At 43.6% G+C, this 15,046-nt stretch overlaps 2 protein-coding genes across 3 annotated transcripts in view; one reads left to right on the plus strand and one right to left on the minus strand.

Moving 5' to 3' along the window:
* PAK3 (p21 (RAC1) activated kinase 3) overlaps positions 1-15,046 on the plus strand; it is a 571,264-nt gene that overhangs the window by 67,126 nt on the left and 489,092 nt on the right. The window lies entirely within an intron of this gene.
* The window catches only part of CHRDL1 (chordin like 1), a 120,840-nt gene that overhangs the window by 9,436 nt on the left and 96,358 nt on the right, over positions 1-15,046 (minus strand). The window contains 3 exon segments of the mRNA XM_025431431.3: positions 4,240-4,434; positions 7,885-8,053; positions 14,823-14,890. Of these exon segments, the coding sequence (XP_025287216.2) occupies positions 4,240-4,434; positions 7,885-8,053; positions 14,823-14,890 (432 nt within the window).

The following is a 15,046-nucleotide window of genomic DNA, read 5'->3' on the forward strand; positions in this document are numbered from 1 at the left end:
TCAGGGTCATGGGATAGAGCCCGGCGTCAGGCTCTGCATTCAACATGGAGTCTGCTTGTCCCTCTCCCTCTGCTCCTTCCCCGCGCCCATGTGCTCTCTCTCAAATAAATAAATAAAACCTTAAAAAAAAGTTTTGCACCAGCTTAATATTGGCTACAGCTATAACTGCTAAGTGATATCCTTGATGGCACTGTAAATACCCATAATGTACTGAAAGTTCTCCCAGTGTCCTGAAGAGTCATCTTACACATCCCACCAAGAGCTTAGTTTGTTCAGGAGAAGGGCTCTACAAACAAGAAACCCCATCAGTGACTCAACCTCGGTTGGCATTTGAAAATATTGAGTAAACCAAGTGTGTCTTTCAAGCTACCCAGTGGGCAACATCCTCCTCATTCCACACCCTTCACTTCAATGTGTTTTCTAATTGCTTCATGTTCACCTCGTTTCATTTCCTTCCAAGGAAGCCTGCTATGTCTCATTTCCATCCATTTCCGCTTCCCTGAAGAATGCTTGTATCCCGAGCACTCCAGAACTAAGAAACTGAGAAAGCATTTCCTTATGGAAGTGGAGAGGACTGGCGATGTATTATCCCCACCTAGGTAACTTTTAAGTCTCAAAGAGGTGTTTTCTGCTATAAACCAAAAGAAGTGTGTAATTTTGGGTATTCCAGACATCAGGGAGGTGTAGTGAGGGCGGGAGAGAAGTTGGAGAGCCTTCAAGGAGTAGAAGTCCTACACAACACTGTAGGTGACCACTGCTGTGCAACGCCAGGCTGGCCTCTACCAGAGCAAGGGCAAAAGAGAAAAAAACTCACATCCTTTATTTTGGCCTTTGCTTGTGACTGGAGGAGCCTGTGATCATTTGTTATAATGAAGCTTTTGGATGGGTCATCAGTGAATTCTATTTCTCTCTTTTCCCTTCTCAACACAAATAACTGACTTTACTGTTTTTTTTTCCATCTATCTTCCTCCCTCTTCACTCTTTGTCCCCTTTTCTCTGTCATGTGTTGTTTTCTAAGAGGCTGGTGATGTTGTGATCTTTCCCTTTCTCGTTCCTTATACTGCTCGGGACTTTAGTCAAGTATCCCTTCTTCAGAGAAGCCTCCCCTGACCATTCTTTTGAAAGTGCCATTCAGGGACATCTGGGTGGCTCAGTTGGTTGGGCGTGATCTCGGGGTCCTGGGATCAAGCCCCATGTTGGGCTCCCTGTTCAGCAGGGAGTCTGCTTTTCCCTCTCCCTCTGCTTCTCCCCCACCTGTGCTGGCTCACTGTCTCTCTCAAATAAATAAATAAATTTTTTTTTTTAAAAAAAGAAAGTGCCATTCATTGTCACCACCCCCATTTACTGTTACCTGATCCTGCTTGGTCTTTTTCACAGTACCCATCACAATGTAAAATCACCTTGTTTGTGTTCATTGTCTTTCTTTTCCCTATAGGATGTAAGGATCAGGCTGGCAAAGGGCCTTTGGCTTGTTCATCTCTCTCTCTACTTGCAGATAGTAGGCACATAATATGTATTTTCAGATTGAAGGCACAAGTGAGTGCACGTTCCCTAATGCTCTGAGGTTTCTGAGTAGCTGGAGCAGGTGCCCTGGCATCTGTGGATAATGACTCCATTAGGCAATGTGACTATCAGGTGTCACTCAGTTTGCCGACACTCCTGCCTGGCTCACTGAGAGACAGGCACACAGAATGGGACAGAGATTCTCACTTTCCATGTTGCTCTCTAAGTCCTGTATCTATCTCTACCCCCTGAGCAGGGTGGGAAAGTAGCTCTTCTAGAGAGAAAGGTTGGATCAACCAGACTCTTTGACATATTGTGGATTGGGATTCTGAAGGGCAGTTTTTTAAATAATAACTTATTCTTCTCCCTACAAAGGTAATAGACATTGTTGAAAATTTTGGAAAATATGGATAAACCAAAAGAATAAAATGAGAACTACCTATAGTTCAATCATCCAAAGACAGCTACTGTTAACAGTCTGTGATATGCCCTTCCAGACTTTTTTTTTTGTCTAAGTGTATTATACAGGCTTGCTTTTTTAACGCAAGTGGAATCATAATATTGTTTTGTAGCATGCTCTTTGTACTTATCAGATGTCACAAACATCTTTCCATGCAATTAAATCTTGGCCTACAATGATTTTTGCTGGTCGTAGTATACAGCACAGTATTTATTTAACAATTCTTTTTCTATATTCAGTTGATGTGTTCACTTCTTGTTTGAATCACCCGCATCCCTAAAGGCCTAAGCATACAATGAAATGGGATTTGGTCTGAAGGTCTGAGGTTGAAATTGCAGTACTGTATAGTGGGAAGGATTTACCTTACCTGTGGTAGTTTAGATAATGATTAGCTTTTGTCTGAAATTATCATGCTGTATTACTTATATGACTGTAGATGTTCCACTCTTGACCAAAGAGAAAACTGTGTTGGTGGAATTACTCCTAAGGGGCACTAAAAGGTTTGAGGATCCAGTAAGATTGCACACTTGGAGGTTGTGATAGGTTACTGTGGCTTGGTAGCCCTCATGTCTGTATCATGCTCAGACTGTACTCTCTCCCTACCCCTAATGAGTATAGTTCCTCATCAGATCTAATGCCCCAATTCTCTACTCCAGATCAGATAGGTCCTGTCTTCCCTATCTACATCTTACCCACTGTTTACTGTGGAAGATGAGGGCCATTCCACTAAGAAAGATTTTGTTTTTGCCACAAATAGATCTCATACTTTAACGTGCATGGGGATCAACTGGGGGATCTTGTTAAAATGTTGATTTCTGGTGCAGTCGGTTTGGGGTGGGACCTGAGTCTGCATTTCTCACTAGCTTCCAAGTTCTTCTGGTCCACAAACCAAATCTTGAGCAAGGCCATAAACTACCTATGTCAGAACTTCCCAAACCTGTCTGCACATTAGGATCACCTGGGGATGTTTTCAAAGGGCTCCCTCCCAGCCCACACCTGAAATCAATGAAATCATAATCTCTGGGAATGGGACACAGGTATTTTTAGAAGCTTTCCTGGGGGTTCCAATGTGCATACGAGTTTGGGAATGACTGGCCTACATGAAGATGCTCAAAAAAATATGCATTGACTAAGTTCATGTTGGCCTGCTGATCATAAGGAATTGCCTAAGTTGAAGGAATATACGATTTAGCTCTCTGCCTACCTTGAAAAAGTTTTTGGTTTTTCACCTGTGTTTACAAAAATGCAGGTAGGCATAATAAATGATAGATTAATTCATGTACATGGAATTCATTCACTCCTAGAATGCTGGGAGCTGGAAAGACCCTAAGAAATCATCCACTCTAACCCTCTCATTTTGCAGATAAGGAAATTGAAGCTCAGAGAGGTGCAGTGACTTTTTCTACGTCACACAGGAAACCAGTGGCAGAGCCAGGATTAGAATGCTGGATCACCAATTCCCTATGCTGTCAACTCCAACACTACAGACTATGTTTTTATCTATTTCGTATGCGTTAAAACCACTATTTAATCCACTTGCTTTTTTTGTTATCAGTTCATATCTTCTACTGCCCTGGAAAAGACAATGGGCTGTAGGTGACCTGACATCCAAACCTTGATTTTATTATCGATTTGTGGACTCAGGGCAGGTCACTCAATATGCTTCAGTTTTAAATTTTATAGAGCAATAATAGTATCATTATAAAACTGTAGCATTAGGACAGGTGCTTGGAGATTAATTGTTCTAAGCATACCATTTTAAGGAAAAGCTGATGGAGGCCAGAGCAGATCTGTCACATTTCCAAGGTCACACAACAACTTCACTCAGGCCCAGAACCCACTCTCCTTCCACTCTACCTCACCTGCCTCCCATCCTGTCTCAAAAGGGTCATGGATGTGATTGTGCTTGATCAGTTAGATAGTGACATCAATGACAGGTGCTACTGCTCTTCTGTATAATCCTCATAACTCAATTTCTCTGCAATTTAGAAAAGCCAGGCTTAAGTCTGGCGCTTAGGGCTACATAGGGCCAAAAGTTTAGCAGACATAGGCACCCCTCCCAGTCTATTTCTGAGTAGTAAATTTCTTCTAATCAACCATCTTATCAGCCCTTCAAAAGAGGGGGGAATTAAGTTCATTGTTAGAACTAGTAATATTGAGATGATGTGTCAGGTTGATTAGGTTTCTGATGCTCAATGAATACTGAGAAGGACTCTGTGGGGATCTCAGTCAACCAAAGGCAGGGCTTCCAACCAACGCACCTTTTGCCTTTTTACCTGGACACACCTTGCAGCATTTTCCATCTATTTTTTGAGGATACTTGCAGGGGTATCGATTGGGGCAGTGGATTTTCTTACACTCTTGCTTGGTGACATTACAAGTGCACAGCACACACTCCACAATGCCAAATGCCCGGAGGTTTGGGTGCCAGGACTCGCCGTGGGAGTAGGTCTTTCCATTGGAAACACACACTGAAAGAGAACATAGGACTGGAAATTAAAGGCTAGGGAGCTGAAACGGGCCCCTGTGCTCAGAATGTAAGCCCTGAACCCCTCAAGACATCAAGCATCCTTTGTCCTTTTCATGCTGTGGATATATGTTTACAGAGCAGCCCCTGTAACCAAAAACAAACACAAAAACAACCTCCCCACAAAACAAAAAAACCCAGCTCAGTTCCTGTTTTATCATTAGCAACCATTCAGGTCCTTCAGGAGCAGCCTCTGGGTGCTCACAAGAGCCCAGCACATGGTGAGCAGTCACTAAATGCTCTGAAAGTGGAGGAATGAAACAATGCATGAAAACAGAGTTCCATCTGCCCTGGTTATCTGCAAAGGAACCTCTAGTAGAATTTAATGTCAATACCTGCAATTTCAAAAAAAAAAATACCTGCAATTTCATAAAAGATCTGTATGGCCCAAGTGGATATGCTTCTTGGTATAAAAATTTCCCAGAGATATTGGCTGCCAGGGAGGCCAGTTGCAGAAACTATTGCTCTTCACAAAGGGCCAGTATTTGCATATCCTGAAGCAAATCCTTTCAAAATATCAAATGTTATGAGAATCTGATCCACCAACACAGATGGATATGGAGTTAATGGCGATGGCCTTCTGTCTGGCATGGGAAGGAAGGCACTAAAATGGGATCAAGAGGGAAAGGATCATGAAGGAGCCTTTCATGCCTCTAATCTCTAGGCAATATCTGTTGCCCACCTCAGTGGCTATAGATTCCACTACAGTGAATCACTACCTGTCCTACAGGTAGACTTTGGTGGTCTCGCATTCGTTGGGTAGGAGGTGAAGTCACTGGTGCCATGTTTTCTAAGGGGCCTTGCAAGAGCAAGTATCCTAAAAGCTGCAGGCAAAGAGGCCTATGAAGGGAAGGGGCCATAGGAACATCTGCCAATGCAAACCAACCAAAACATATCCAGCTCCCACTGTAAGGCATGGGGCTAGGCTCCAGGATAAGAACTATATTGGGCTGCAAATGGGGAGGGCTGAGAATAAGTTCTCTCCCTTTTTGAAAGTGCTGAGACATTCTGGAGATTTTAATCCATGGCTGGGACTGGGTGTGTTTCTCATTATTCCCATCACCTCATCATACCCAGGGATACCTGTCGGCATCCTGATCAACAACGTCTCTAGGGTGGGTTGTATCACTTAAGGCAGGGCTGGTGTGGGAGAAACAGCCCCACTTGGGGCCTTTCTAGGAACTGATCTGGCTGTGAGACAATGGCCTCAGAATGATGAATCATTGGGCTAGTTCTTTCTCATCAAGTCCACTGGGTCCCTTTTGGAAATATGGATGATGTCGGCTGCCTTTTCCTGTCCTTTGCAAGTACTGCTAGAGTACTAGGTGCTCTCACAGGTCAATCCATGCAAAGATTTCCAAGAACCAAGAACCTAAACCAGTGAAGCTCCCAACCATACAGGGAGCTAGAACAGGGACTTGACACGTGGACTTTGAGGCTCAGAGCCATGGATGGAATCACGTGACAAGACAGGCCAGATGTGTTCTCTCTCCTGCCCCTACTCCTTCTCTCTCCTCCAAAGATAGTGACACTCCCTTCTAGACCATGTGACCAAGTGGGTACCTAGTCTGCTTCAAGCAAATTTAGGCAGGGGTCAAGTTCAAAATGGCAGAGTCCTATCACTCCTCTTTGACTCAAGCAAGGGACCAAGCAGATGTGTCTCAGTGGAGCATGTCTGTTAACACGAAAGCTACGGAGAAGGGCAGGTAGGACCTCCAGTGTTATATTGCCAGGATCACTCTCCTCTAAACATTTGGGCTAAGGGAACAATCTAGACTGGGTGAGAGCCTACACTCTGAGATTTAAGAGTGGGAGGTCAATGCTCTAGTGGGAAAAGATGGCTTCTCCCACCAACAAACTCTCGAGATGGTTTTGAATCATCCAGCTGGGGCACTGAGGGTTGGGAGTAGGGGCAAGTGATTCTCCAGTAACCTATAATAGGTCAGGAAAGAACCACTGCATCCAAATCAATGGGAGCAATAAAAAAATGTAAACCAGCTGGGCCTTTTGTAGGACACACAGAAAATCAAGGGATGAGCCTTTGCCCTGAAATGAAGAGGCCTCTGGAAATTATGGGATTTAGGATTTTCAAAGTCCATTTGCCCACAGGTTTTTTTTTTTTTTTTTAAGGCTTTGAAATACTTTCAGGGCAAATGGAATCTACCGGAGGCAATTTAGGATTGAAAATCAAACTGCATCTTTACCTCCTACTCCTCCGCATTTCATAAATTTGTATCAGAATGCCTCAGAATTTAAAAATAATACACTTCAAATCAAACCCAGATCGATAATAAATACTTCCAATTCTTCTAATACATCACCATTTTTTATTAAGAGTTTTATTTTGCATGTTCTTCTTTTAAGCCTGTTAGTTTCCAAAGCGATTCAATGTTTTTTATCTGTAATCTGAAATTTACATCTAACTCGTAACAGATGTGATCAACTAGCTTTGGTTTGACCAGCTTTGTTGAGATTTATAGTAGGGGTTCTTTGTAACGGATTGGTTTTCACCCATGTTATTCAATCATTTGGTTTAATAATTTATTACTTTTAACCCGTTCAGAGAACCAGCTTTGATTTGTTTCTCCTTTAAAGGAAACAAAACATGTTTGTGGTTTCATAAAAAGGAACCAGCTGAGCTCTTGCTCTAAAGAGCCTAAAAAAGTAAGAAGCAGTCAATTGTTTGATTGAATTTCTCCTCCCCCTACCCCCACTACTGGGGTGGAAGTGGGGACTGGGGAACTAGGCTCAGGAAGGTCTGGGCCACGGACGTGTGTGGGTGCCTGCTGCAGCCAGCTGGTTGGCTGAGTGGGCTGCGTGTCCCTGTTAACTTAATGTCAGTTCTCCTGGTGCTTGGCCAGGATGTTTCTGGATTTCTTACTGGATTACTCATTTCTAACGACAATCTCCTCATATGAATTAGAATCTCTGAGCCTGGGGCCCAGAATATGTCTCTTTAGCAAGAGGCCGGGGGAGAATCCTGGGCACAGAGAGGTATGAGAATTACTGCTTCTAAGGCACAGGGTTAAGAGCTTCAGAAGTGTCTGGCACTGAGTATCTGTGAATATCAAGTGCCCAACTGGAAAAACAACCAACCTCTCATTCTATTAACCAGCCAATCCAATCCGACACACTTTCCCCCAGTGCCCTGCGACCCCCTAGGGCAACTGAGAAAACGCTGGGCACTGCATTAGTTCCCTGCTTTTTTGCCTTTTGTCCTAAATAAAGACAGACTCGCTTTGAGGCTTGATGGTAAGTGATGCTTGTGTAACTTTCTGATATGCATGGGAGACAAGGCCCTTTCCAGGTCCAGCCCTCCAAATACGGGGCAGAGGAGGGGGTGCGCTGTGGTAGAACTGCTGTGGATGTGGTACAAAAGGAGCATGCTCCTTACCTTGGCCATGCTTGTGTTTGTTGTTGATGACAATCTGCACAATGGTGCCCGACGCTTGCTGGGAATCCATAAGAGCTCCTCGGTGACTTCTGGCCCCAGGAAAGCGGGGCAGACCTCCAGCCTGTCGGCTTGGTGGAGGGTCATAGTGCGAACGGTGGTAAGAATGTCTCTGTAAAATGACAGGGCACATTCAGCTCCCCAAATCTGCCAGAGGGAAGGCAGGAGTGGACTTATACACAGCTAGAGTCCATCTGATGACTTCTAGCAATGAGCTTAGCTCTGATCTTAAATGAACTACACATCCACCCACACTGGTAGCAACACAGGGATGTGAAATAAGAGCAGCCTTGAGAATGGACTGAGATTTCCCTCTCTTCTTGCAGAAGACTGGGCTAGCTTCATAGACAAACCTCAGAGGGAGCAAAGAGCCAAAGAACGGTCAATAAAATGTCCTTCCCGCTCCTGAGAATCTCATACGTAAGAATTAAGGTAGCAGCGTGCAACACAAGGGCAGAATGGGACACAGGCCACAGAAGTAGGAATTGCTGTGCAAAGTAGGAAGAGAAAGAGAACTGGTTGGGGACGGTTTGTGACCTGGACCAAGAAGGCTGGACAGACTTTTTGCAGGCAGAGCTGGTGAGGAATATTCCAGGCAGTGATTCCAAGTTGAGAAGGTGTAGCAGAGAACATAGAGTCCATAAAACGGAACAGTTGAAGGATAACATTCCAAAACGTGGGCTGCAGCCAGATCAGGGAGGACTTTACATGACAGGCGAAGGGGTGAAGACTTTATGTGGTAGGCAACAGAGGTGATGGTGTGGGAGCCTTTATGGGATTTTTTTTAAGGTAGGGAAATCCTCAGAATTGTGTTTCCAAGCATTGATTCCGGATCATGTATAGGGTAAACTGAGCAGGAGGAAGAGATGGGACCCTAGGATAGTCCAGATTAGATGCACTGACATTAAATGCAGCCAATGGCATGAGATTACACGGCAGAGTAGAGATACCCTAGACATCTTGTAGAATTGACAGTATATGACAGTACCAGGATGTGAGCCAGAGGTGAGAACTTTGTTTTGCTCACTGCTATATCTCCAGGGCCCCAAACAGTGTCCAGCATTTAGACGGGGCTCATTAAACACTTGCTGAATGAATGAATGAATGAATGCCATGGTCCCTAATGAAAGCTGAAAATCTTATAGTCCAAATGATGCAACCATTGCTCTCTTAGTGAGGGTTCAACACATGATGAGCCCACTATTCTGCTACCCACCCCTTTCCCAGGAGCTAAGGGAGCATGAAGGCAGAGGAGGATGGAATAGATGAAGACTGGACCCTCAAGCGAAAAACCATATAACATTTTGTTTTAGGGGCAAGTGTTAGGGGTAACACTAGTGGGACAGGAGACCCACTAAAAATCTTCCACAGGCAATTAGAAAGATGCTTATATTCAGTGTTAGAAATGGCAAGGGGTCTTGGGAAGGTAGTTATAAGATCCTCTGACCCCACCATCCCAGAAAACATGTATTACAGTTATGTCCCATAGACACACATGTTGCAAATGTAGCTTTCGGAATTATTATTACTCTCTTGTGGAGGGAGGCACTGGTGGGAGAAGGGGGGAGAGAACAGGAGCTGGCGTAAGAGAAAGAGAACATAATTCTGTCAATCTAGGAAGAGTCCATGCTGGTGCATTGCTATGAAATCTCACACAAATAAGAATTTGCATCTATTGATTATCATGTACACAGATGGGATTCTTAGTACAAATATTTTTCATTCCCACAATGGCTCATGTGTCTTTTTCACTCACATTCCACCAAGACCGTTACAGATTGTTCTGTCCTTTCTGGAGTTTAGCAAAGTTTTGCCAAAGGAACACAGAGAGGACAGTTTGGCTGGTGGGTGTCCTACCAATGATGCCGAAGGAAGGGAGTTCACCGGGGCTAGAACTTGAGAGAGAAAAGGTCGCTGACCCAAAATGAGCTGCAAGTACAAGAAGTTCTCTGATTCATGAGGGTGAAAACAAAGTGAAAAGCTGTTCTTCGGTACCAGGCACTCAGACCCTGGACATTGGGTAAGGGCAGAAAAAAAAAAGAGAGAGATTCAAAACCAAAAAACAAAACAAAACAAATTTTTAAAAAATCACAAAAAACACAACACAAAAAAACCTTAAGGATTTTGATTAGCTCTCCAGAACATCCCCCTATTCAAGTCTTTCATTTTACAGATGGAGAAACCGAGGCCAGAGAGGAGTGGGGTTTTTTATTCAGGGTGACAGTGAAGATTGAGTTTTTGGAGATGGCAGGAGAGTGAGGATTGGGGGAGAAGACAGGAAGAAAGGAAAGAGAAAGTGAGAGAGGGAATGTGTGGTCAAGCTCAGTGGCCTGCAGATGGTTGGCTAAAAGCTGCTCCAAAGAAAATATCAAAGTCTGCTAAGAGAGAGGCGCCTGGGGGGTGTAGTCGGGTAAAGTATCCAACTCTTGGTTTCAGCTCTGATCATGAACTCGGGATTGTGAGATTGAGCCCCATGTCGGTCTCTGTCCTCAGTGGGGAGTCTGCTTGAGATTCTCTTCCGCTGTCCCTGCCCTCTCCCACCCAAATAAATCAATAAATCTTAAAAAGAAAAAAGTCTGCTAAAATACAGTGTTCACAACCTGGGGGTGGGGGTTTTTTGATTTAAGGGTAATGGCTCTTTTAGAGTTGCTCCCCTAAACAAAGGAATGAAGGAGGCTTACCAGGGACCATTCTGACCTTGTAACTTAATGCAAGGGAGAAAAAAGACATTAAGGCCTTGGAGTTCTAAGTGAAACTGGACCTTATCTTCAAACCCAGCTGTGAAGATCTGGCTTTGAGAGAGCAGGTTAAGGTAGAAATGGCCATATGCCTATGCTTTGTTTTATTCTGTTCAATATTTTGGTATTATTTGATTTCCTGACTTCAGTGCTGGTAACTCTCTCAGGCATTTTTTTTTAAAGATTGATTGACTGACTGATTGATTGATTGAAGTAATTTCTATACCCAACACGAGGCTCAAACTCACAACCCAGAGATCAAGAGTCACATGCTCCACTGACTGAGCTCTACCAACCAGCCAGGTACCTCTATCTCAGGCTTTTGAAGTAGTTCTCACACACTTCTTTTCTGGTGGTGGAAAATCCCATTATAGAAAGTTCCCCAGGAACTTTTTCCTTACTTGTCCTAGGTCTAAGATGGGAGGGTTTTATTGGCAGAGATAGGAAAATAGGACAGTTCAGGAAAAGCCTTCAAAGGGCCTTCAGGGCTATGAATCTAAAGTTACCATAAAATAAAAAGTTTAATTTTAAAAAAAGGTCTTCAGGGGCATCCAGGTGGCTCAGTAGATTATGAGTCTGCCTTCATCTCAGGCTCAAGTCATGATCCCAGGGTCCTGTGATCGAGCCCTGCTTTGGGCTTCCTGCTCAGCAGAGAGTCTGCTTCTCCCTCTCCCTCTGCCCCTGCCACCCCCACCCTGTGCTGTCTGTCATAAATAAGTAACTCTTTAAAAATGTCTTCAGAATGTGTCATGATTCACACAGCCATGAGCACATTATATCTTCATCACTGGCACTCTAGGACCATCCCCACCTGAGAGACCCTTGGGCCAGTTTCCTTCCCAAACCATTGTTCTGACAATGTGAGTGAGACATGGATTTCTATCTGTTTAATATTGTTTCTATCGCTAAATCTTTCCCTTTTCTAATGGTAAATCTCTGAGTAATCTATTGGGGGCAAAGTCAGAGTTTGGCCGTTGTCCAAAACAAAATTCGGCTTGCTTTCATGTTTTGGCTTTATGACCTGTGTCTACTTCTCCCTCCCTGTAACACACACAGAAACACATGCACACACACACACCCATGGTATTAGGACCAGTGCATATGAAATTATGATCCGGAAACCAAACAGAAACCACTTCAGGTTTTTATAAAGGAGTTGTAATTGAGCCACTGGTGACGGGTTCTCCTTCCTGTGGACTTCATAAAACTTGGTAAACTGATGGTTTTCAGCCCACTTGGCAAAATAAAGCAATCCTCTGTGTTTCTGTCAAACTAAGGTTTTTGATGGTTTCCTGTAAATATGAATGGTCTATTAAAGTGACAGTCTACTGAATTGGCAATGTGCTGTTAGTGCTGCATTAAATTTTTTTAATTTTTAAGATTTTATTTATGAGAGACACAGAGAGAGGCAGAGTCATAGGCAGAGGGAGAAGCAGGCTCCCCGTGGGGAGCCTAATGCAGGACCCGTTTCCAGAACCCCGAGATCATGTCCTGAGCCAAAAGCAGCTGCTCAACCACTGAGTCACCCAGGTGTCCCAGTGCTGCATTTCTTGATCCCATAGAGAGCATTAGGCCTGCAAAGGATATTCAGAATGGGTTCTCCTACCTTCTAATTTTCGGCTGGTCAAGAGCCAGCAACAAGTTAGAAGCATCTCTCTCTGATTTGGGACAAATTTCTGTGCATTCACATTCATGAAAAGCCCCTCACATACATTTCACCCTGCCTTCCATACCCATTCATTCAAAATGAATTTCTTGGGGGCCTACTGTGTGCCAGGTACGTATTTTTCTAGTACTACAGATGCTCTTTATTATTCAAATCATATCCCACAGTATCTACCCACTTTTAGAACAAAGGAAAATATTTATTTATAATAAAGTGGAACCATCTGGACATTTTGTTCTACCGGGCCCCAATGTTTGTTTCTAAAGATAGGTCTCAAACTCCTTTGAAAATCAATAACTATTTCAAGGCCCTGCATTCTATACCTGACCTCTTTCTGCTACAGGAAGTATGGGATTAAGCTCAGTCCCATCACTGGCAGTTTCGGAAGAAGGACAGACGAGACTGCAAGACAAGGGTGCAGCTGGAGGCAGCATAAAATGAAGTCAGGAAGAAAGGCGAATTAATGGCCTTACCAGCAGGACCACCAACCTGGCCTCAACGCTTAGCAGATAGAGCTAGGTGGAGAAAATCTTTTTAAGTTTTTTAAACTTTTTTTTAAGTTCCAGTTAGTGAACTTTCAGCCCAATATGAGTTTCAGGTGTACAATATAGTGATTCAACACTTCCCTACAATGCCCAGAGATCATCACAAGTGCCCTCCTTCATCTCCATCTCCTGTTTCACCCATCCTGGGGATCCAGAATCACTGGGAAACTGGGAAGCCCATTCTCTCTTGCAGGAATGCTGCTTTTTTTTTTTTTTTGAGATATCCAGAGTATTGTTCTTCACATTCCCCCAACCCACAATCCTTCCACACTCATTCAGAAACAGCAAGGTCTAGAAAATAGTAGGAGCAGAGAATAAAGCAGACATCATTTCAACTCCCTACTGAGGGTGTGCTGGTGAGCCGGGTATATGCAGGTCAGAAGTGGCACATGAGACAACCAGGACACATGGACTAAGCAACGCCGGGATGTTTAGACTGGCTATTTTATTACATTCCTATCAACACTTTCCTCACACCTGCCTCCCTCCCCATCCTCAGGCTTGCCATATAATTCCCTAGACTCTGGCCTTCTATACAATGCTTGTTGAGAACTAATACCACAGGTTTTAAACAATCATTTAAACGTTATATACTGCACAACAAATTGACGCTCATTGAAAAACATCCAATGATACAGAAGAGATAAGGAAAAAAATCAGGCTCTCCCTTTCCCCCTGCTGCTTCTACCCCTCTGAGATTATCACTCGTAACCTATTGGTATCTGACCTTCCAGATCTTTTCATATGCATTCAATTTGTGCAGGCACACAGGAAATGACAGTATGAGTTGCACCCTGCACCTTGGTTTGTTTACATAATATATCTTGGGGATCAGGGCACCTGGGTGGCTCAGTGGTTGAGTATCTGCCTTCAGCTCAGGGCATGATCCCAGGGTCCTGGGATCGAGTCCTGCATCAGGTTCCCTCTGAGGAGCCTGCTTCTCCCTCTGTCTATGTCTCTGCCTCTCTCTGTCTTTTAAATAAATAAATAAAATCTTTATCTTGAGGATCCCTCCACTTGAGTACACTTTTGATGTCTTGCATTCTACTTAACAACAGTACCATGTCCCACAGATTGGGTGTGTTCAACCAAGCCCCTATTACTTACGTTTGGGTTCCTTCCACTGGCTTTTCTCTTATAAAAATAATGTTGCACTGAATGCCCCGTATACTTTTTTGTATAGGGGTTCAATCAGTACCCATTTATGTACCATGAATGCCTTCATACATTTTGTATATTTTTATAATCCATCAGTATGATGAGATTCTTTGAATTGGAACATCTCCTTTTCAGATTTTAAGAAGTTCAAGGTATTGCTGTACTTAGACATATGTTTTGGAGAGAGGGATTGCATTTTGCCAATTACTTTGAAATACACAGGAACAAGAGATGCTGTTGCTATACACTGAACATACAAATGGGATATTGCAGGGTGGGGAAGGAGTGTGTAGCTGCTACCTTTTTTTCTCTTGCTGCTGTATGACTGAGAGCCTAAGGCTTAGGAGAGGCTTTATGGAGACATGTCCACAGTACCTCTGCCTAAAGAATGGACAGATCCACCTTATAATCCCACAGAAGCTCCTCTGTTAAGGACTATTGAGGACAGAGGCAGTGACCTGCCTTCCATCCAGAAGGCAAAGATTTGGCAAGCTAGCCCGAAAGGCTACCAACTTCCAATCTAGATAAGGGATACTTAGGTGCTGGGGCTGTGATTTTTTTTGTGCCCCTGTCCTGGCTCTAGTTACCAAATATACAGTGGACTTACATGTTTTGAGATTGGTGATAATATCGTTTAGTTTTCTAAGGCAAGGGAAAGAGAAATGGTGTTATAAATGGGCCCTTTTATGGAGTTCCTAGGATAACAGCCATGGAAGGAGAAAAGTTTGGCCTGGTGCTGCGGGGTGTTGAATTATTTGAGCTATTCACACTTACTGCTTCTCTGTTGGCAGGTTGCCGGAAGATATCACCATCAGAATGTTCCCACGACAATTCTCCATCCCCTGTTTATTGCAAAATAAAGAAAGAGTCATACAAACATAGAAGGGAAAACCGTCACCCTTGTGACCTAGCAACATTTTTGATTCTATGATCCCAAATTTCTCCAGACATTTTAACTGTTGTTAAGATGGCTATCCTTCTGTGTGCTGGGGGGCTCG

Source organism: Canis lupus, chromosome X (assembly GCF_003254725.2).
Source record: "Canis lupus dingo isolate Sandy chromosome X, ASM325472v2, whole genome shotgun sequence".
Lineage (NCBI taxonomy): Eukaryota > Metazoa > Chordata > Mammalia > Carnivora > Canidae > Canis > Canis lupus.